The 22,296-nt window shown below is 50.8% G+C and overlaps 7 protein-coding genes across 7 annotated transcripts; 2 read left to right on the top strand and 5 right to left on the bottom strand.

Annotated features, from left to right (window-relative positions):
• Positions 1 to 142: 142 nt before the first annotated feature.
• Positions 143 to 3,472, bottom strand: T069G_08103 (e1-E2 ATPase domain-containing protein; the record flags this gene model as incomplete). Its single annotated transcript, XM_056175313.1, has 5 exons — positions 143 to 913; positions 989 to 1,857; positions 1,912 to 2,306; positions 2,367 to 2,882; positions 3,054 to 3,472. 5 exons carry the CDS (start codon positions 3,470 to 3,472, stop codon positions 143 to 145), a joined length of 2,970 nt encoding a protein of 989 aa, XP_056026262.1.
• A 2,465-nt stretch (positions 3,473 to 5,937) lies between these two features.
• On the bottom strand, positions 5,938 to 7,525 carry T069G_08102 (mRNA cleavage and polyadenylation factor CLP1 p-loop domain-containing protein; the record flags this gene model as incomplete). Its single annotated transcript, XM_056175312.1, has 4 exons — positions 5,938 to 6,200; positions 6,261 to 6,527; positions 6,602 to 7,391; positions 7,490 to 7,525. The coding sequence occupies 4 exons, from the start codon at positions 7,523 to 7,525 to the stop codon at positions 5,938 to 5,940; spliced, it is 1,356 nt and encodes a 451-aa protein (XP_056026261.1).
• A 1,025-nt stretch (positions 7,526 to 8,550) lies between these two features.
• Positions 8,551 to 9,853, bottom strand: T069G_08101 (inositol polyphosphate kinase domain-containing protein; the record flags this gene model as incomplete). The annotated part of the gene is made up of 2 exons (XM_056175311.1): positions 8,551 to 9,655; positions 9,786 to 9,853. 2 exons carry the CDS (start codon positions 9,851 to 9,853, stop codon positions 8,551 to 8,553), a joined length of 1,173 nt encoding a protein of 390 aa, XP_056026260.1.
• Positions 9,854 to 13,509: 3,656 nt separating this feature from the next.
• Positions 13,510 to 14,184, top strand: T069G_08100 (uncharacterized protein; the record flags this gene model as incomplete). Its single annotated transcript, XM_056175310.1, has 2 exons — positions 13,510 to 13,921; positions 13,985 to 14,184. 2 exons carry the CDS (start codon positions 13,510 to 13,512, stop codon positions 14,182 to 14,184), a joined length of 612 nt encoding a protein of 203 aa, XP_056026259.1.
• A 435-nt stretch (positions 14,185 to 14,619) lies between these two features.
• T069G_08099 (helicase associated domain (HA2) domain-containing protein) lies at positions 14,620 to 18,207 on the bottom strand (the record flags this gene model as incomplete). The annotated part of the gene is made up of 1 exon (XM_056175309.1): positions 14,620 to 18,207. One exon carries the CDS (start codon positions 18,205 to 18,207, stop codon positions 14,620 to 14,622), a length of 3,588 nt encoding a protein of 1,195 aa, XP_056026258.1.
• Positions 18,208 to 19,266: 1,059 nt separating this feature from the next.
• Positions 19,267 to 19,879, top strand: T069G_08098 (proteolipid membrane potential modulator domain-containing protein; the record flags this gene model as incomplete). Its single annotated transcript, XM_056175308.1, has 2 exons — positions 19,267 to 19,324; positions 19,473 to 19,879. The coding sequence occupies 2 exons, from the start codon at positions 19,267 to 19,269 to the stop codon at positions 19,877 to 19,879; spliced, it is 465 nt and encodes a 154-aa protein (XP_056026257.1).
• A 413-nt stretch (positions 19,880 to 20,292) lies between these two features.
• T069G_08097 (argonaute siRNA chaperone (ARC) complex subunit arb1 domain-containing protein) lies at positions 20,293 to 21,962 on the bottom strand (the record flags this gene model as incomplete). Its single annotated transcript, XM_056175307.1, has 3 exons — positions 20,293 to 21,406; positions 21,554 to 21,620; positions 21,680 to 21,962. 3 exons carry the CDS (start codon positions 21,960 to 21,962, stop codon positions 20,293 to 20,295), a joined length of 1,464 nt encoding a protein of 487 aa, XP_056026256.1.
• Positions 21,963 to 22,296: the final 334 nt, after the last annotated feature.

Raw genomic sequence — 22,296 nt, 5'->3', positions numbered from 1 at the left:
ATTCTGATGATAGATAGTATAGTAGCCAAACTGTTTGAGAAAAGTTTTCGAGAAAGAGTGAAAGAATGAAAAAGTCCCTGTCTGTCCCTCAGGTATGCCTTGTGGAACTCAAACAACTTAGTAAACTCAGCCACATACAGACTTACGCCTGCGAGATGGCTGCCTGGTTGGGATGCTTGTCGATGCCGAGGCTAAAGCGGCGCTTGATGGCCTTCCAGGCTTCAATGAGCACAATGTAGACCGCCACGCAGCCAAACACGACACCCCACTCCCACGTTAATGCCTGGTGCTTAAACACAACCTTGTTGACGTAAGGAATGTAAATGACGGGGAAGGTAATGATGAATCCCGCAACAACGGACCAGAACAAGAAATGGTTGTGATAGATTGTCTTAAAGACAGACAAGGGGCCCTTCCACCTCTCGTCCATGTTGAACAGACTGCGATGAAAGTGCTTCACCTCCCAAGCAGTAATCAGGAGCAAAAAGCTCAGAGTAGCAAACGTCGCGGCTCTCGCACGAAACACGAGGCCGCATCCGTCATGGCCGTGGCCGTTCTCATTGCAGTCGATAGGCAGGTCATGAAAGCCCTGTCCAGAAGATGCATAAGCCACCAGCATAAATGCCGCCAGGCAGAGAGACCCCATACAGGTGCCATACACGAACTGGTCCCGAATCAGATCCAAGGTGAAGACTCCCGACCGCAAGTTGCGGGGCGGACGCTGCAGAATGTCTGGCTGCGCCTCTTCCAAGCCCAAGCCAAGAGCAAGGGGTGACGAGGTGACCAGGTTAGCCCATAGGATTTCGAGTGGCGACAACGGAAACACAGCGATCTTGTCCTCATCCTTGAACGCCAGCCCAATCAATAGAAGGATGACCTGGGCCAAGTTGGAAGTGAGGAGATGCAAAAGGAACTACAAACATATACGCGTTAGCCCAATCATCTTTGTACAAGTATTTGTGGCTTGGGGGAGGGCCAACAAGCCTACCTTTTGGATATTGTCTGCAAGCCGGCGTCCTTCCTTGATGCCTGTCACGATGGATGCAAAGTTGTCATCCGTCAGCACCATGTCCGACGCTTCCTTGGCCACATCGCTTCCCCTATCGCCCATGGCTATGCCCACGTCGGCCTGTTTCAGCGCTGGCGAATCGTTGACGCCGTCACCAGTCATGATGCAAAACGCCTTTCGGCGATGCAATGCCTTGATGACCCTGACCTTGGTCAGGGGGCTGCATCTGGCAATGACAAGCGGAAGGGTATCCATGGCATCGATCTGGTCGTCTGTGAGATTACCAAAATCGATCGCCGACATGACAGTTTTCGGGGACAAGGGTACGTCATGCGACAAGATGCCAACTTCGTATGCAATCGCTGTCGCCGTCTTGATGTGGTCGCCCGTCACCATGTGCACGGCAACACCGGCCTGACGACATTGCGACACTGCACCGGCCGTCTCCGGACGAGGAGGATCATACAGACCAGCAAGTCCCAGGAAGTGAAGGCCACTCTCGACCTGGGCACGGTCGTGGGCGTCTTCCTTCTCCCGGTCCAGGGTTCTGTTAGCAATGCAGAGCACTCTGAGGCCTTCAGCAGCGAGCTCCTCCGCCATGGCGTGGATCGTCTGCTTCAGCTCTTCAGATTCGTCGAGCTTCGGCACAATTACCTCAACGGCACCTTTGGTATACACTTGGGACTTGGCATCGATGTCTCTACCATAGACAACACTCATGAGTTTGCACGACGAGTCAAAGGGGTGCTCTGCGACGAGTTCATCGCCGGCAGTCTTATTCTTCCCAAAGCGCAGAGCAAAGACTTTGAGAGCTATCTCCGTAGGCTCCCCCACTGCCTTCCATTCATCTGACCCAAAGGCCGTTGTGACACTACTGGAGTCAGTCTCAAGCTCCTTCTTGCCGTCGCTAACGGTGGAGTTGTTGCATAGGACGAGAGTGTCGAGAAAGGCGTTGAAGCAAGTTCCTACGAGTGATCCGGACCACGACACGGTGCCGCTGCTCGGATCATAGGGGTTGGAGGTGCCTTCGATAAGCCCAACGAGGCCGCCTCGAAGCCACACTTTGCGGGCAATCATGCGTCCCTGGGTGAGGGTGCCGGTCTTGTCGGAGCAAATGTTGGTCACTCCGCCAACGGCCTCGAGAGACGGCATCTGGCGAACGATTACATGACCCTTAACCATTGCCTTGGTAGCGACAGCCATAGTGACGGTAAGTACGGCAAGGAGGGACTCCGGAATAACGGCGACGCCAACGCAAATGCCGTACAGCAGAACATTGTCGTCAATGTCCCACCTACTAACAGAGAAGACAATGACGGCTAGTAGTATGGCCAAAGCGAATAGCAGGAGAGCAAACTTGCTGAGAGTGACTTGCAGAGGCGTCCCTTCTAGGCCAAGAATGTTCCTGCTAGTCTGATAGCAGTTGATGAGGAACCTGCTGACGGGGCCAGAGCCAGTGTTCTGCTTCTTCTTTTGACGCAGCAGTTCGGCAATCTGGCCGACCTCGGTCTTCATGCCGGTGGATATTACAATGCCAGTCGCTCGGCCTCGAGTCACAGAGCTTCCAGTGTAGACCAAGTTTGTGCGATCACCCATGGGGAGATCGGGGTCGTTGAAGATGACATCTGGCTTCTTGCTGATGGCTACAGATTCACCCGTAAGGTGAGATTCGTCCGTTGCGAGGTTGATGCCTTGAACAAGACGTAAATCGGCGGGAACTACGTCTCCAGTGGAGAGCCAGACCAGGTCACCCTTGACTAGGGTTTCTGCCTTGACGGTATCGTTGAACCCATTCCGGATGACTTTGCATTTGGGAGTAGACAAGGCGTAGAGCGACTGGATTGTCTGCTCAGCGCGGTAGTCCTGGATCAACCTGTAATTTTGTTTCATAACGTGTGAGCAAGACATGAAAAGTAGTGGGAAGCATGTAAATGATTCCCTTTAAGAGAGAAGTAAAAAAAAAGAAAGAGAAAGAAAAGAAATAATGGCTATAGCAGTAGGCTTGGTCTCTTCCTTTCTGCGTCAGTTTCATTTTGCAACATACCCCACGATGATATTGAGGAGAATGACGGCCAGGACCACGCCACCTTCGACAAAGTCGTGAATGGCAAAGGACAGCGCCATTACGGCGATGAGCACGGCAGTCAAGGCATTGGCAACCTGTTGGAGAAAGATCTCCCAGATGGAGATGCCCTTTGCTCCCTTGATAGTGTTGGGGCCGTCCCGAGCCAAGCGGGCGGCAGCCTCCTCGACACTTAGTCCATCTTCGGCGTCGGTTTGGAGGAGCTCAGCAACTCGCCGGGCTGAAAGGGTGTGAGGACAATGCGGCTTCTCTATAGCTAATATGTCGGGGGGTTCCGCTATAGGAGGCTGGTCGTCCTGGCTGCTGGAGAGGGTCGACGAGTCCGACGAGGCGTTGGCGTCTTGTGCACCATTCGTGACGACAATAACGGTCTCTCCCATCGAACGGGTATCGAGAAGCTGTTTCCAGCCGGGACAAGACACGAGGTCTTTTTTATTTATATATATAGAATTTGTTTGGGGTAAAAGTCAAACGGCTGTTCCTCCTTGCCCTTTTTCTGGTGGTGGGGGTTTGGAGGGGCAGAGACGAACGAGAGGGGCAGAGATGAAGCAAAAGAAGAGGGATAGAAGGGAAGAGAAAAAAAAATTCAAGTTCCTTCAAGATCCGTCTGGCTAACTATACAGGTAGCTATAAGATACAACCTTGTTTAATACAAGACAAAAAAAGAGGCGAAGTGAAGCCTGGGAAAGGCAAAGGGTAGAAGAAGAAGGGGAAGCAAGCATCCCGGAGACAAGAGTGTAGCTTCCCACTCGGCTTTATAATGATGGAGCTTGTATCTTGGCCCAAAGCACCTGGCCGGCCGATCAACCAAGCCAACAAATCACAGGCGGGCTGGGCAAACAGCACGCTGTTATCAAACGGAGGCGGCGGATAGATAGAAAGACGATATGCAAGGTGTGGAGGGGGGGGGGAGAAGAGATGAGAGACCCGATTTCCGCTTGGAGACAAAGCCGCAGCCCACCCTGCAGCTTGGAGCTAGTTTCGCAATTGCTGCTTGTGTGTGATGTGCCAAGAGACACTATGTGAGGGATGATGCGAGATTGAGTTCATGGTGAGGGAAGTTTGCTTTTTTGTTTTTTGGAGAGAACTTCATCTTCGTCACTGCTGATTGCCGCTTATCCATCTATCGATAATAGGACAGCATGTGACTTGATAACACAAGAGCAGCAATTATGTACATATTCCGTATATCCATCCAATAATACAGCTCTTCTACATCAATCTCAATATCATCAACATCAACATCAACCAACCACAGCAGAATCGATTGACTTTTCCCATCCCATCCCCCCTCAGCTTTTCCAAATACTATCCCATCGGGGCACGTGCTGCTGCACCCCACGGCACAGCGGCAATCAATCAAACCAACACACGCCCAATACGCCAGCAATCATGTCATGTCACTGCAAAGAAACAAACCTTTTGCCGGGATCTGCCCTCAAACTAGCGACTCCGTGACCACGGCCCCAGACCAATCGAACGGCAGCTTCATATGCCCCGCCCCCCGGTGATATGGGCCCGGAGGGGGATTACAGCAGAGGATAGCATCAATGTGGAGCGTGTCAGTGGCTGCACGGCGTCGTATAGTGGCATCTGGCTGTATATAACCATGTTGCCATAGTGGGTGCTTAGACATCTTGTTCCAGTCCAGAAACCGTCATAGATTGTGTTTTGGGTTACTTTCGGCCGAGGTCCGTTTCTATTTCTATTTTGCTTCCTCTGAGATCCCCCATCTCGAGCCTCCCAATTTCAATATCATCATCCAGGGTAGCTCATCAAACCACCACATCCCAAGCCCATCTCCAGCATCACCACAATCCTCATCATCTTCATATCAAAACCCCGCACCTCAATGTCTCCAGAAAAAAGAAACCACTTGCCTCTATCCAAACGCCAATTCTCTTGGCAGACACACCATTCCCACTACCTCAAAAACCCCGTCAATCTTACGTATCCCGCGCCCGCACTTCCGCTGCCCAAAAGTGGCGGTACACGTGCTCGACGTCTCATCCACACCTTTGTCTCGTTCCGTGTTAGTCCGGCCATTGAATAGTGCTGGGCAGACTCAAGTAATACGCAATTTCGACAGCATCGGCCCCGGAAGACGGATTGAGCCACACCAATACTGTACGTACAGTCAGACAAAAGCGAAACCTTCTCGCTTCCTCGGCCGTGATGTATAAGTCCATGTAACTCCATCGCATCAGAAAGCAGCACTGTGCCAAAGCAACGCAAAACGATGAAAAGCTTCACAATCATCAGCTTTCCGCCACAGACCAAGCCACTAATTGATTAAGCATAACCAACCCGGGCACAGCCGGAGCACTTCACCCATGCTCTCTCTCCTCATAGATTCTTGGCTCTTCTCCTCCAGTCTTCTTGGCTGGTGTTTCTTGGCTCGACGCGTGTTCACCGTATCATTTAGTAGAGAGCCAACTTCTAAATCGCAAAACCGATGCTAAGCCTCCCCCTTGCCCCCTCTTCCCTTGCGTTGGTCTTTTTGTTGAAATGCCTCTTCTTGTTCGCTTCTGTTCGGATAAAACTGCACCATGTGATGTCGTTGCTGCATATGGTGTACCTTGGCAATGCCACCTGATACATCAGACAGCATAAAGTGCTCCGAGTACGAAGGCGCAGCCAACCAAACACCATCGTGCTGGTCTTGCAATCGAGATAGAACGTCGTACTTTCATCCCTCGCATAAAACGAATTCCTTAGGCAACACAAGCCTCGAGTCCGTCAGTCACCTGTCAACAAGTGTTAAACATCACACCAAGTCCATGTCACACCATCGTGCACGCAATATTCATGACAAAACTTTTGACTTGCTTTCTCCAAGACATTTCTATCCCAACAAGTTGATGTACGGCTCTGGCCACTTGCCCCATACTAGCGGTCTATCTCCCAGTCTCCCGCTCACCGGTGCCAAAATCTTAATCTTCCGCCTATCCTCGTCTACGTCCGCCACATACACAAAGCCCATCACGTTGGCTGCGCGAACCACGTCCGGGCTATCACGCACAGAGGCGTTCATAACTGCAAAGGTCCAGTGCTGCATGAGAGACGAGGGCTCTTCCGTGACCAAGCTGTGCTTTTCATCAGGTGAATCTGTAGATGCAAACTGTCAATGGCCTGTGTAACGAATAGTGAGAAAGCGGGTTGACTTACAGTCTGCCAGCTTGTAAATGACCAGACTATCAAAGTCGACCTGTTGAATCTGTGGGCTCAACGTCCTCTTTGCGTCTCCAAAAAAGTATTCTTTAATCACAGCCTCGCGCGACTGTTCCAGAAACGATTCGTCCCTCTCCACTACTCCATCGGATTTGTCAATGGAAACCACCTGTATCGTCTCCCCAAGACTTGTCTTTTCCGTTGCAAACCGGCTCGAAAGTTGAGTGTGGATTTTGGGCGACCCAACCACCACCACAATGTTGACTACACGCAAGATATTAGCCGTCTCGTGATTACAGATACAATGAACTCATTAGCTTTGAACTGGACTGACTTACCCGAAAACTCATCAACAATATGTGCCACCAGCTCTAGCCCAATCTGACCGTCTTCGCTAATTCCGATCCCATCCACAATCACTCCCGACCCCTTGACCTCGTCGTCCTCACTCAACCGGCTGCTAACCGCTCCAGCCAGCCTCGCGATAAGCTCACGATAAAGATCCTCATCATCCTCCGCAGATTCTCTTCCATAGTTAAACACCATCGGCAACTTGACAGGTATCGTGCTCGGTCCGCTCGTCGGCGTCGAGCCCCAACCATCCACAGCCTCAGGGTCCATGACAGTCGCAAACACGCTGGCGCTCAACGTCCCAGGCAGACTCAGCATGCCCTCCTTGGGATTCGCATTGACCGTAATAACCTGGTATCCCTGGCGCGTCGCATAGCTCGTCAGCGTCTTAGCCAGCGTCGTCTTGCCCGAGCTAGGCGGCCCAACCACCAGCACCCTAGGCCCCTCGCGGCGCTGTCTGGAGGCGTCCACGCGCATGTCGTTGAGCCGCGCGTGGAGGTTTACGTGCGAAGTCGCCGGGTTCGCAGCCGGATTCGAGTATTCGGCGATAGAGTCATTGTCGCACCGCCCGTCAATCTCCAGCTCGCAGCCGTGCCATGTCAGGATCTTGGACTTGATGCCGGAGAAGGTGTAGGCATTGCGCAGCGGCAATTCGACGCCGTCCTTTTCGGCTGTCCCCGAGAGGATCTTAAGAGTAAGGGAGCTGCCCGGGGGCACTTGGAATCGCCATTCCCAAGCCGGGCGAAGGGAAATGGTTCGTGTCGAGGAAACGGCCGCCTGGAGAGAGGAAGAGAGTCGAGAATGTCAGTAGAGCTGATCGCAGTCAAACCAACAAACAATTCAACAGTTTAGAGATTCAGCAAAGAGTGACGCACTTGTACCGGGATTTGCCCAAGGCCGGGAATGGACATGGCCGCCTACATAAAGAAGAAAAAAGAGCAAGGCTGATGGCGGAGTGTCGCAACTTTTGCTGGAGCTTGAAGCCGAAGCTCGAAGCTCGAAATCGATACTGCCGATACGTACCGACAAGCGCAAAGCGGGAACCAGTGCGACGTGTGGGGCCCTAGCTTTGAGGTAAAAGATACAGCCTCGGGTAGCTAAAATGCCATACAGTGAAAGGTATCTGCTAACATGATTGTGAATCGCCCATTAATTGGAGAGCCAGCGGCCCGCTGACGTCTTCCAGCATGGCGCTAAGAATTAGATTCCAGCTGGGCTGCGTTGGTGCCCAGATCTTGCATCAAATGTGATCGTTAGGCATATATATAACTCTTTCTGTATGAGTGATGAGGCAACCTGAAGCCAAATGTAGAGTTGAATAGGAAGAGCAACATGTGAGAGAAAATAAGAGAGAAATTGTGAGAGCTTCTATCGCTGTATATTGTCTGTACCTAGATAGATGACACTATTTTCTAAATGACTTCATGTATAATCCATTCCATGCATATAAACCGCATCTCATCCTCACCCCAACCCCCTAAACACCAGCAGATGAAAAATTCAACGTAAAAGTAATAAAGAGACAAGGAAAGCAAAAACCTCCGTTGCGCCTAAGCCGTCATATCGTCATTATAGGCAGTAAAAAAACACATAATCTCCTCCCATCCCATCTCCATGCGGAGCCGAGCTCTACCTTTCAAAGTTTTGTCCAAACCAACGTAACACCACAAACACCTAGTTTTGGGTATTGTCTCTCTGTGTTTTTTTCCCTTCCTCGTCATTTAGACTTCTCTGGGGTATCAGGAAAGATTCTCCTTCCAAAAGGTATAAATATTGCCCATCCTTTTTTTTTCTTCTTTGCAAGAGGAAGCCATCAAATTCCCACAACGCCAGTAGCCACTCCCATCATGCCAATGGAGTGCGGTCTTGTTGTATATACAGGTACAGACATGGGGAAAGCGACCAATAAAAGAAAGCCATGCCATCGTGCATGAGTCTAGTCATCTTCGCCAGCCAGCTCTTTGAAAATCCGCAAAAGACTTCTGACTCCAGTAAGGGTGTTCTCGTCGGGCCCATGGCCAGGGGTAAAGTTTGCGTGCGCAAAGTCGATGAGTTTTAGAGTGTAGATTTGGGGCAGCTGGAGGTCGTCCTCGTCCTCATCCACATCTTCAAAGTCGTCCTCATCCTCCAAGACGATGCCGCTGTCCATCCGGTTGTCTAACCTCATGCCTGCGCGCTCGACCGGTGGGCAGGTATATGACTCGGCCGAATCACGCTCCATGATTTCGTTGTTCTTTTCAATCGCAGAGGCGAGCGCATCGCCGTCGCCCTCGAAGATGAAGAGGAGAGACGACGAGTACATGCGGGTCTCGTGACTGGCCAAGACCTGCTCGATGCGCTGCAAATCTCGCACAAAGGCGGAACACACGGCTCTGCCCAACTCTTGGTCGACGCCAGCAGCCTTGTTGAAGACAAATTTCCGAAAGGAGTCGACAACGTTGTCGTCGTTGACCGTCAGCCGCCCAAAATCCTTGTCGTAGATTGTGTAGCCTTCGTCGTCCCACGTGGACTCGTCCTCTGAGCCTTGATACACTCGCATGCCGGAAATGCGGAAGCCCAGCTTTCCGTGCGTCGTCTGCGACGAGATTGTGTCAAAGCGCTTCTTCTTCTCGGCAGGGGCATCATCGGCCCACAGCCGGACGCCAAGTTTAACGTCGAGAATGTTTGCCTTTTTGTAGCCAAAGGAGGCGTTTTCCAGCACCACCGACTTGTCCGTCTTGATCTTCTTGCCCTGTGTAGGAACCCATGTGGTCTGGTCTGAGGTGGCGTCAGGGGCGACCTTTGCGACGTGCTCTGCGATTGTCGCGGCAATCTGCTCTTTGGTGGTCTTGAGGTCGCCGTTACCCGCGATGACTCCCATGAGCCCATCGTCAAGGGGCACCTCTTCGGGGTTGCTTAATCGCAGCTCGCCCATGAAGAGGGGCATGATGTCGGCAAAGTCGCGATAGCCTTGGGTCTCGACGGCTTGGTAGAAGTCGATCTCGGTCTGCGTGCACGGCTTGATGAAGAGCTCGCCGTCGGCGTCGCACAAGGTGCCCGCACTGTTGTTGCGCAAGAGGGATGAGTTAGCACACACGATCACGATGGTATGAGACAAGTCTTTTCTTCTGCTTTCTCTGTCTCTTCCTCCTTGCGCGCACGCATCACAGACAAAGGCGCGGGATCACTCACTGTCCGGCAACGGCGTAGTTGTAGTCGCGGAGCTGGTCCGGAGTGGGAATTCTCTTTTTTCCTCCCATGGCTGTGATGTCCTGGTCTTGATCCAGGTCTTTCTTCTTCTTCTCTCTCTTTCTTCTTTCACTCAAAGTAGGTATGCAAAATGTTTTATAGAGTGCACGGGAAAAGGGTCGTGATTGGCGCCGAAATAGGGCACGCCTGCAGGCTGCAAGATGACTCGGGTTTCAAGGACCGCCGCAGTCACAGGAATCGCGCGACCATGTCGAGCATCGGAAGAGAGGCGCTGAGTCAGGGCAGAGGCTCGAGGTTTTATGTATGGGCGTAGAGTAGAGTAGAAGAACACAGAGGAATTGGGAAAAAATGCCTTGTGGCAGCGCCGGTTGGTGAATCGGATTGAAGCTTGCAGGTGAACAGACCGTGCAGACAAAACAGAGTGGCGGCTTCTGACCGACTCGCTCAACTGCGACAAAAGCACAAGCACAAGCGCTGTGCTGTTTCCCGCCACCAGGCCCGGCTCGGCATAGCCTGCGGGTTGCACGCCTTAGCGCCCTCTTCAGCCCATTACAGCAGGCCATAGCCCGCTAGCCGGAGCCACAGGCGTCCACAGGCGTCTTTTGACCCCCAAGCAATTTGTCGCCCCCCTTGCCTGGCTGCTGGTGCTGAGCCACACAGACCAAATTCAGCGCTTTTCAGCGCCGGCCAATCGCAGCGGCAATGCGTGTGAGATCTTGGTAAGGCGCACTGTTGGGTTGGGATTCCTCACCTTCCACGCGGCAAAATGCACGTAATGGCATAGACTAGCATGGCATGGCACGGAGCGATAACGAGAGCGATGCAGGTTGGAAGGATTTGACAGATTTCTGGACGGGATTCCATATCCCCGTCTTGTACGTATAAAGCAGTGGCAGCCTCTACAGCTAGCACACATCATGTAAAGACTTACAGGGGGGAACCCGGAGATAGAGTCACCGAGTGAGCGTGAGAGCTCTTCAGCTAGCTTCAGGCCAGCTAGGAATCATCCTCATCTCAGCCTCTCAGCCTTTCCAGGTCTCTTTTACTTCTCGGTCTTCGAATCATTTGGTTGCATGTTTCTCTCACGCTCAATCTCTCCACCCACTCTCTCTCTCTCTCTCCATGTCTCCAGTCCTTTGTCTCTCCTCAGCCCAGCTCGGCATCTATCTTCTTACGTACTGTGTGCCCGTGATTCGATGTTTGCTCAACTGCCCGGATTCAATGACATGAAACAACTAATGCTAGCACTAGGTAACCAGCTGTTGCACCGCTATCTTCCGCGTCAACAGCGGGTCAATCTCCAATTCACGGCCGTTTTGTTCACCTATGTAATGCTCTTCTTTTTTTTCACTCCCGCGTGACTCTTTAGCACAGACATGTCCAACCACATGGTGCCAATGCTGCATCAAACCGTTCACTTACATGCCAATACGTGTCAGCGCCAGAACCACAGCCACGCCCTCATCCTACAGAAGCACAGAGAGCAAAAGTAGGTCATCTGGGAGTTGATAGAATCCAGTGTCACCACCAACAGCCCATGCCCCATGCCCCATGCCCTGCCTATACTATCAATACCATGCCTACACATGCAGTCAGGATACATGTAGGTGACCAATACAGGACAACTCCTTTGTCATTCACAGCTGTTTCCTGACCAAAATAACACCATCATCACTCTATATCTTCCCCCCCCCCCCCCCCCCCCCCCCCCCCCCCCACGGTAAATGGCGCACTGACAGCCTGCTGCAAGGAGCAGGGCTCCAAAGGCTGAGCCTCTCCATCCCTATTAGCCGCTGACACCTGCATCGCGAGGCTTGCTCAGCCCTCTTGGAGCCCGGAGCAAAATTAGGCACGATACGAACAAGGGGCGCTCGGTTGGCTTGCAAGTGCAAACACTAAAACGCTATTCCATGCAGAGATAAGATCTATGACGCAGTTAAGATACTATTTTGTAAGGTTCGGTAGGTATGTACGGGATATAATACCCAGGTAGGTGTCTGTAATCAGCTTGGTGAACGTCTTTAGCTTGACAGCAGAGTCTACCATAATTGTGCCCAATCATTTGCTCAACCTGTATAATGGCATGTACCTAGGACGCCGTATACACGTATTCAGCATGGCTGCAAGCTGGTGAATAGGTAGGCCCAGTGCAGGCATCTACATGTACTAGTACGCTGTCAAGCATAAAATTAAACTCGGTGTGTGATGATGACAGTGGAAACACAAGCACATGGAATCATATTCCACACGTCTCTTATCAACCGAATGTTCAACTCAACAGCAGCATCGGCGTCGACTAACCTGGGTGTATCCAGCCACAAAATAACCACAGAGAAGCTCGGTTACACAGCCAATAAACAGCCGCTGGTGTTCATGTGTTATGTTGTCCCTCTGCCTACATACCCCATGATCACATTCCAAATCTTAGAGAGCTCTTCACATTTCCGCTTCGCGGAGAACTAAGCCAACATGCTCGCACAATTCTCGCCAAATTGTATGTGGTTGGACCACACTAACAGGTCCAAGCGTGTACAGCCTTACGATAGGCATCCACGCTGGTTGGTCCAAAGAGTCGTCAAATTAGATAATTCAGATATGAACGGGCTGATTTTGACTTGGAGGCGGCCTAGAACCATGCGAGCCAACACAGATGTACGTGCATTTAGATTACATAAAAAATGTATACATGAATTCGGGTAAGATTGCCGGGAGATGGGTAGTCTCTGGAAGCTGAAAGGTGAGCAAGATTTCTGATAGTGAACAAGTAAATCGGGTTCAAATCCAAGATTATGCCCATAATTACACATATCCGATGACAAGTAAACTACAATTGACTCGAGTGGCACAAGATATCCAAGTATATACTAAAGAAAGATGGTAAAGCAAGAGAGGCTATGAGAATACCTCAATGGCGATAGCATCAAATACTTGCAGAGGCAGGTAGATACGTCTAAGAAGAGCAACAAGAGCAGTAAGATATAGCCATGTAATCTCGCGAGCTCAGCTTCATGAATACTTTTTCCACTCTTCGCTTATTGTTTCTCAATTGGTACCGTTGACATCCAACACCAACCACATTATCCAATTCACATTCTTATGGATACAGCATCACCAACAAGAGAGATTCAATGTTCCCTTTTTCTCGTCATCTCATTACAACCTTTTTCATAATCTCCTTTTGAAAATTTGTCGCTCAAATAATATTGACCGAATCACTCACGATAGAGGCCGGATCGGCAGAGGATCAGACATCTCTTCAAGCCCTCGCGTCTTAGCGTGAATGTTGAAGATCCTTGGCGTTGAGCTTCTCTTTTGCCATATGTGTCAGGGTCTAGATTCAATGGGACATCATCAGAGTCTAGAACACTACTTGTTGAGCATTGTTTGCGGTGAGCCGGTTTAGCGTAAAACCTCTTTCACATACCCAACACATCAACGAGCTTCAAGATATCGTTGGATCGTATGTTGTTTGGCCTTCGCTTTCACCGACATCGTTTATTATTCTTCCACCCATCAATATGCAGCATATCACACCTCCTTGAGAATATGTAGCTCAACACCATTCATTCACAAACAAACAACTATAAGTATCTCCACGATCCCATCGAAAACTCCCTCAATACCAGATACTTCTCCAGCATCATCTCCAATCTCACCCTCAACTTCACCATTTACATCCGCACAGTAACCACCTCATTTCCTCATCATGCCTTCTATCCTCGCATCCGCCCTCTCCCTCCTCTTTCTCTCCTCCAACCTCGCCACCGTTGTCCACGCCGGCAACTCCAAATTCTACCTCGACCAACAAAACTGCGCCGGCGGCGCCTACGTCGACTTCGACATCCACGAAGTCCACAAATGCTACGGCCTCACCTCCGGCACCGCAGCATCCTTCTACACTGACAAGGGCAACGAGCTAGACTACGTCAAAGTATACAGAAAGGACAAAGACCTTAAATGCGGCAAAGAAGAGTGCAGCGTGAAACAAGCCCACTCGTGCTGCTCGTCCAAGAAGAAGCAGATTACGGGGATCCAGGAGGTGCGCTTTATTGAGCCTTGTTCGCCTTTGCCGCATTGTAAGAGGCAGGCAGAGCTTCAGGAGCTGGCTGGTAGCCAGAGTAAGTGTTCTTTTTTTCAGCACCTGCTAGTGGGCATTTATTTATGTACTAATCGTGATGCAGATTGCACGAGCGTTGATGAGATCGGCGAGCCCTTTATTGAGCTTGGCGATGGAACGCACTTTGGCCTCGGCGTTGGAACGCTCGGAAAGTTCACTGCGGATGAGCTTCAGGAGCATCTTGAGGCCAGTGGAAAGGAACGGCTTCCGGCAGAGGAGATTGCGAACCTGATTCAGCTCAAGGTCATCAGGTTCCTTATTTAAACAGTTGGTCACCCAGGTTCAGGCTTAAGAATGTGGTTCAGGCTTGATGGGGGATGAAGCCTGCAGTGCATCACGCATGTAATTCAGTGCCAGTTAACGTCCGAGTGCTCAGTTAGCTATACAAATAATGGATCTCAAATGAACTCAATCACAAATGGCAAAAAGAGCCAGTAAAAGTACTCAAGGTGAACAACACTTTGAGTCGTGAACGCATCTCACTCTTAATTAGATTCGCATTCTAGAATTGTGTCAACGACCACCTCCTTGTCCAAGATAACCGCTAGTTTCATATTCAACTCGGATTCTTTCCCATCATAATCAGCCGAAAAACTCCATGCAAATACACACAATGCACCCCCAATATGTAAAATTGTGAGAAAGAGCTTCCTCTTCCACCCCCAAACGTATATGATTCCACACCAGTGTCCCCCTTTTCTAGCCCCAAGTACCACCGCCACCACCCCTTCCACCTCTCTTCTGGGCGCTGAGTCTCCAGTCGTCTTCTCCGGCAAATTTATTATACAGTGGCTGAATTCTTTCAGCTTGCTTCCGCTTGCTTAGTCTATCCGTCGGCGCCACCTTGAAGAATGTCGGAGCTGCCTCGACCAGCCATTTCGGCTCGATGCTCGTCGTGCAGTGCATATACTCCTTCGTCGTCAACACGAGCGTGTGGTAAATGATCCATTCAGCTTGCTTTCCAAAGAGGGCCGAACTAGGATGAAGGTACACTGGCGTGCCCTCTGTGAGAGTCTTGTACCCTTCTTGGGGATCCTTGCGCGCTGCATTGCGGAAGAAGCCCGTGCAGAGAGCCTGGCGCACCTTTTGCGTGTCACGTCCACAAGAGACGACCGGATGTTTATAGCGCTCCATGATCTTCATAAGCTGATCTCGGACATCCTTGGCACGACGCATTGACCGCGCCTGGATAAAGTTCTCAAAGCACCAGGGGCTAGAGTAGCCGCTATGCTTCCAGGCATTATACACATTGAGAAGCGTCAGGTGGTCTCCGTGAGGATCGTGGAACTTGGACTTTTTCTGATCGGCCTGCGACTGCTTTTCCTTGGGGCGGTAAAAGACATTGGGCAAATTGAGCATGGCTACAATGCTGAGCATCTCATCAGAGCACTTATGATCAACAGCAGCGATGAGCACCTTTGCCAGTGACGGCTCCATGGGAAAATCTGCCATCTTTCGCCCCAGACGAGTTAGCAAGCCTTCGTCGTCTAGTGCGCTCAAGGCGTACAACTCTTCCAAGGCTGTCAACATCGTGTTAATTGGCGGCGGGTCCATAAAGTCGAAATGTAAAAGGTCGTTGATGCCCATTGCCTTGAGCATCAAAATAGTGTTTGCCAAGTTTTGTCGCTGAATCTCAGGAATGGTTGTTGGCAACATTTCTGACTGGTAGGCGGCCTCTGTATACAAACGGAAGCATTTTCCAGGACCAGTTCGACCAGCTCGACCGGCTCGCTGGTTTGCTTGCGCCTGGGAGATGGGCGTAACAACCAGGGAATCCATTCCGAGCTTGGGATCATAGGCATTTTGCTTGACAAAACCAGGGTCAACGACGTAGTAAATCTCGTCAATGGTAATGGATGTCTCGGCAATATTCGTGGCAATGACAACTTTTCGACTTCCAGGGGGAGCAGGTTCGAAAATTCGGCTCTGCATCTCGCTCGGAAGCTGTGCATATACAGGTAGGATAAGCAAATCCGGTACGCTCGGTCCAAGGGCTTTCATTCTCTCATATAAAATCTCGCACGACGTGTCGATTTCCTCTTGGCCAGTCAAGAATAGAAGAATATCACCCTTGGGTTCTGTTAGATGAATCTGCATCACAGTGACAAGCGCAGCATCCAAGTAATCAGATTCAGGCTCGCGAGAATACAAGATTTCGACGGGATACGTTCGGCCCGGGATTGTGAAGATAGGACACTCGTTGAAGTAGGCGGAAAACTTGTCGGCATCAAGAGTGGCTGAAGTAACAATGACCTTCATATCGGGTCTCCTCTTGAGTGCTTTTTTCAACAGCGCAAACAAGACGTCGGTGGAAATAGTTCGCTCGTGGGCCTCGTCAAGCATAATGCACGAATACCGCTTCATGTCGGGGTCCATGAGAATCTCTCGCTGTAGCATACCGTCCGTCATGTACTTGATCCTGGTGGCAGGGCTGGTGCAATCATCGAAACGGACATTGTATCCAACCTCTTCTCCAAGCTTGCAGCCAACTTCTTCCGCCACACGCTTCGCAACGGACATGGCGGCGACACGACGAGGCTGCGTACATCCAATGATGCCGTTGTCTGCGAACCCAGCTTCTGCGAGATACTGCGTCAACTGGGTTGTCTTTCCCGAGCCAGTCTCTCCAACCACAATCAAGATTTGGTTCTCCTGCACTGCCTTTATCAGCTGCGAACGGAACGCAAAGACGGGCAGAGACTCTCGCTGCTCCTTGATACTGAGGTTAGTACGCTTGCCCAGCGACTGCCCCTTGGGAATAACCGCCCTCTTCCACTCAGGCTCTTCGTCTGTCCTAGTGTTCATTCTCGCATGCTTTAGATCGCTGGCAAACTTGCGCTTATCGGGATCGGCCATTGGATCATTCCACTGATTTGACAGGTTTTCTTTCGATTCCTCCTTGGCAGCTTCTTCAGCCTCCTTCTGTTTCAATTCTTTTCTCTCCTTGGCAAGCGTTGTTCCTGCCATGGCGGCTCTGTTCATGGATCCATCAGGGGCCTTGACCACTCGAATAGGGGAAAGCTCCAAAGACTGTTTAGTCTGGCCAGCCAAAAATGGCGGCTCCTCCTCTCGAACTTCAATGTCAACATCCTCCTCCAGTTCCAACTCGCCCTCGCCACGCAGCGTCGCATTGTAATCCTCCTCGAGATCGGGATAGTCCGAGGCCTTTGCCACTCCGGATGCAATGAGCTGTCTGATTTCCCATCGCTCTGGAGATGTCATTCGTTTCTTTTGTCGTCTGGGGGGGCCCAAAGAATCGCGAGGCATTGCGGGGGCAACATCGACGAAACCATTTCTTCCACCGCCACCAAGCGCCTCCATGTTTGCACCAGTCGTCAACCTCGCCTGTGGTTCAAGATCTCGGCCGTCCTCCTGGTCGACGTCTTTCATGGACAATCCTATCCTGTGGCCCTCGATGCTGACAACCTTGACCCAGACTTGCTGCCCGCTGGAGAGCAGATCTGAGGGGTGAGTCACCCGTTGACCAGATACAATGCGAGAAATGTGAACCAGTCCGTCAACCTTTCCTCTGACGTGGTGAAGGTTGACAAAGGCACCAAAATCTTTAATTCCAGTGACATGGCCCTGGTAGATCTTGTTCATGATGGGCTGGTCATCCACCTCGGGTGCAGGAGCGCGGCTGAAGTCGTCACGGTCGATGTCGTCATCGTAGTCGTGTCGTCGTCGGTTTCGTGATTTCCTAGACTCTCGGAATCCATCTCGCCAGTCTTCATTGCCGGCGTCCTGCGACCGTGACCGCGACCTGTACTTGTCCCGCTTCCGCCGATCTCGAGATCTTGATCTATGCCGGCGTGACCTTGACTCTCTGTGCTCATCTTCTGGGCTTCTGCTCCTCTTTCTAGATGCCTTCTCTTTCTTGGCCTTGCCCTCGAGCCCTTCCAAAAGCGCCAGTGTATCATCGATAGCGTCCGCGCCGTCGTTGTAGCCGGGTGTCTTATCGGGCATAGCAAGACCGCTAAAGACCTTTTCGTTCTCCTCGAACGTCCGATGGTGATGATGCTCGTCGTGGTGCGCATCTCCATTCTGCCCTTTGAACTTGGGGTGCATCGCCACCACCAGACGATCTAAACTGTCGATCAAACTGGGCGGGAAGTCGGCATTGAGCCCATCGAGCCTCTTGCGGAAGTCATCGCTAGATTTGCTCTCGAGACGCTGTGCGATGAGGAACTCGGCGAGGGTCTTGTCACTGATTCCAACATGGTTCTGGAGTTCAGAGGTGACCTTTGAAACGAGAGACAGAAGCTCGAGATTCAAAAGGTCGTCCATGTTTGCGGGTTGGAGTCCTGCAAGGCGCAGGATTGAAAGTTGGTGAATTAGGACATGAAGACGCGCTAATGGCAAGGCTGCTGCTTGGTAGTAGAAAAGTTCAAGGTCAGCCCCCACTGACCGAGGCTAAATATCGGGAGAGATTCGGTGAGAGGAGGCTTGACCGAGCGAGGGTATGTGGCCCAGTTTTATCTAGGGACGGCTTTATGTTTAAGGTATATAGAAGCGTGTCATGTCATGCGATTTCCATTGCATGAAAGCTGCATAAGCTAGGGATGCATTTTGCAGCATGAATACGAGGCGGTGATTCGACTGATACGTATTGGATCATGAATCATTCTGCAGTGACTTTTCAATATCATCCACAGGAAAAGGGATGATTAGTACTAATGGAGCGATGCCCTCACTTCACTCAAAGGGTACGGTAGCATTTGTGCTACAGCATAGCCTTTTGGATGCTAGACTTGATTGGATTAGGTGTGCGTGATGTTGTGTGTGTGAGTGATTCGGTGGTGACTCAACTCAGGGCCAGGCTGCAGGCGGACACACCGCGCTTTCCATGTGCCAGAAACTTAGTTGTATATTTAAGAATTGAAGTGTTCATGCGTTGCTTCTGAACAAACAGTGGCAACATCACCATACACCATCAATATAATCACCCAGTTATGACTCCAATAACTGATGTTACATCTTCTCTCGGATCTACCCTATAACGAACCACCCCAACGTAATTTTTAGTGAGTCCACAGCCTCTCCCTTCAGTGGCTTAGTACCTTTGCCTCCCCCTAAACCCAGCCAATCACAGTTCCCCCTTCCGCCCCATCATTACGCAACCCCATTCAATAAGCAGCTCCAAGCATCGTCATCATCCGTCACAAGCCCACTTCGCGCTCTTTATCATTTATCCTTCCCTTCTGGTAGGGCGAGAAAACCGACGAACCAAGAGACCCTTGATTTCTTCTTGTTCTTCGCCTGTTCTTCGTCTCAATACTCGCGATAGACTCTCAACTTCAGACCTCGATTCTTGTCATCAACAACAAAAGCCAGTCATCCATCATCATGTGCTCTGCCGACATCTTCCTAGGCGTCCTCGCCATTCTCTTCCCCCCGCTGCCTGGTAAGTCGCATCGCATCACCCCACCATCTACGCATCATCGTCTGCTTTGCAGCTCTGTCTGCTGTAAATATCTTCGCTCGCTTGTTTGCCTGTGGCCTGCCTGTCTGCCTGTTGCCTGCCTGATGGACTCACTAACCGTGGTCTCTAGTCTGGGTCAAGTGCGGCATCTGTAGCGCCGACTCCCTCATCAACATCCTCCTCTGCATCCTCGGCTTCATCCCCGGCCTTCTCCACGCCTGGTACATCATCGCAAAGTTCCCCGAGCCGGCGTACGAGTACGAGGCTATCCCCAACGAGCACGGAGGCGGCCGTGTCACATATGTCTACGTTCAGACGCCCCATGGCGCTCACTGCCAGCAGCCCAAGCCCCAGGAGGAGCAGGGCCGTATGAACTATGGTACCACCTCTCGGCCTGAGCAGCACCCCAGCCCTTCTTCTCGACCTCAGCAGAACGGTGGTGCAAACTCTGGAGAGGGCAGCTCTGATCCTCAGGGTGTTCCTCCTTCGTACGCCGAGGTTGTTGCCGGCGACCACAAGGTCCAGACACGCGATTAAACGGGAAAAATGCAGTTTGCCGCCACCAGTCTATCAGACTATCAAACAATTCCAACGGATACAGACACGGATCCATATAACAGAGCGGCGATACAAATATATATCATGCTGCAAACAAAGATCAGGTGGATGGAGAGTAGAGGGGATGATGATGCGTTGCCCTTTTAGCTGCTCTTTGTTTAGATATCTGGGCTTTCTCTTTTCAATTTTTCTTTTCCTTTCTTATTTCTCTTTCTTATTATGTACCACACAAAGCGTTGAATTTCATGAACATGTCAATTAGGGTCAAAGGGTTCTGCATTGTTTCTCTATGCGGTAGGAAGAGACGGCGTTGATATGGCCGAACTAATAGTCCTGTGCTACTTATGATAAACTGATCAAACTAACTCAATGCAATGAAATGTCCCGTATGTTTACTCCTCCACTGGTTGACTGTCTTCCGCCGTAGGATTGTGCACTGATGGCGCCGCGCGGTCATTTTGTTCTGGAACCCTGAAGTGTACCATCAACTCCTGCGCAAGAAACGTGTAGAATGAGGGGACAATCTTGCGAATATGTTTGACAAAACGAACGTCAGCTCCAAGTTCGCAGATTTCCAACGTCATCTTCATACCTGGCTTGAGGTTGACAAGGATGTTTTGCTCGAAATACAACTCAATCTCCTTGCCCTGTAGCGGATGCTGTATGTCCGGCTCGACCCATCCATCCTCGATCGCGGCTGGTTTGAGAGTGAGTTTGCCCAGTTCCATGAGTCGGATCTTTTTGTTGCCGTCTGTAGTGATGGCAAGCTTCTGGAATCGCTCGATCAGCTCTTTGGTTGGGAGATGGACCTTTGTTATCTCTAGAGTGCATTCATATTGGTTGACAAGCTCCACGGCGTTAGCAACAAGATGTTCAAACACTTTGGTATCGCCCAGCATTGTAATGGCCGAATAGAAGACAGACTTCGCATCGAACCCCTCGGGAATCTGAAACAAATCAAGGGCCCATGCATCGGGATCAGTCTTCGAGAACAACTCCGTCGCAGCAAAGTTGAAGAGACCCGGAAGTGCGGCTTGCAAAGAGTTGAGCATGGGCCATTCTTCTCTAGCCATCAGACAGACATTCAGTGCCTCTTTGACATTCTTTTCATACTCGGGACAGACATCGTGATGGAGGACGTATCGAAGAAAGTTCTCAATCACATCTATGGCGTCTTCCATTGGTCCAGTCTGAAGACCAGTCAAGGGGATGATTGCTCTGGAGAGGAAGCCTGCTGCTACGCTGGCAAAGTCGACAGTCCATTTGGTTTCGTCGCCATTGTAAAAGCGGTCACCACCACTGGTACCTTCATAGACGACATCCCTAACCGTGGCTTCGCGACGTTGTGCAGGTGTGAGTTGCTTGAGTTCCTTTGGATCAAGTCCAGAGTAGGCAGCTTGGTTCGTATCCACGCCACCAAGGAAGAGGTAGTCGTCAAAGTAGGTAGTTCTCGGATATTGGACACGGCGACGAGAGCGGAAACGCTGAATGCATGACTGAATTCGTCTAGATGGAGGTGTACTAGGTTAGTTGAACTGAAACCAGAAGAGAGAAGGGACGTTCGAATCGTTGATGATACCTTTCAAAAGAAATGTCTCTGTGGCTACCTGTTAGCTTCTTGAATTGTCCAACATGTCATTGTGATTTGCTTACGGAGAATATATCTCTTGTTTCTCCTCCATGGCTTCATCAGGAGTCATGGGAGGGTCTGCAAAATACTCTACCATCGTTTAGCCTCGAGTCACTATTGAAAAAGCTGTCAAAGATGAGACGTCATACCTTCAAATCCATTGCCGCGATTCTTGGGCAATGCCAGTGGACCCCTGGCGACTGTTGTTTTCTTGTTCTTTCGTTTCTTCTTCGTGGGCGCTGAAGGTTGAGCAGGATCAACGGCGTCATCCAGAGCGTCCTCGTCCGCTTCCTCTTCCTGAGCTTCTGCTCCAGCTCCTGTGACCGAAAGGGTCGGTATCGAGATCACACTTTCGTCCACCTCAGGCTGTGATTCGACGGCCTTTGCACCATCGCCGTCGGGAATTGCAGCGGAATCCATCTCTGGTGGCATCGTGAGATGAGGTCCAGGAGTTGCTTCAAGGAAGAGAAATGGAGATGGAAAATGCGAAAAGAGAGATATGAGAGAGAAATAGCAAACAGAAGAGAAGAGGTTGGCGAGTTGTTGCCTGAGGAGAGCGAGTGAAGGCGGTGGCAGGTGCTCAACAGCTGGTTTACGCTGACACCGCCGAATAGGTGATAATTTGCATCAACTTGACAAGAGATTGGTAAATCTCACTAATTACAACTAATCAATATTCTAGGCCCATCTATTCTTGCCATATCTCTGCAGTAAGGCAAGCTGCTGAATGCCTTTTGCCGCAATTATGCATGTATCCTATCGTAGG

The sequence above is a fragment of the Trichoderma breve genome, chromosome 5, assembly GCF_028502605.1.
Source record: "Trichoderma breve strain T069 chromosome 5, whole genome shotgun sequence".
Classification (NCBI taxonomy): Eukaryota; Fungi; Ascomycota; class Sordariomycetes; order Hypocreales; family Hypocreaceae; genus Trichoderma; species Trichoderma breve.
This window is presented reverse-complemented; position numbering and strand designations above follow the sequence as displayed.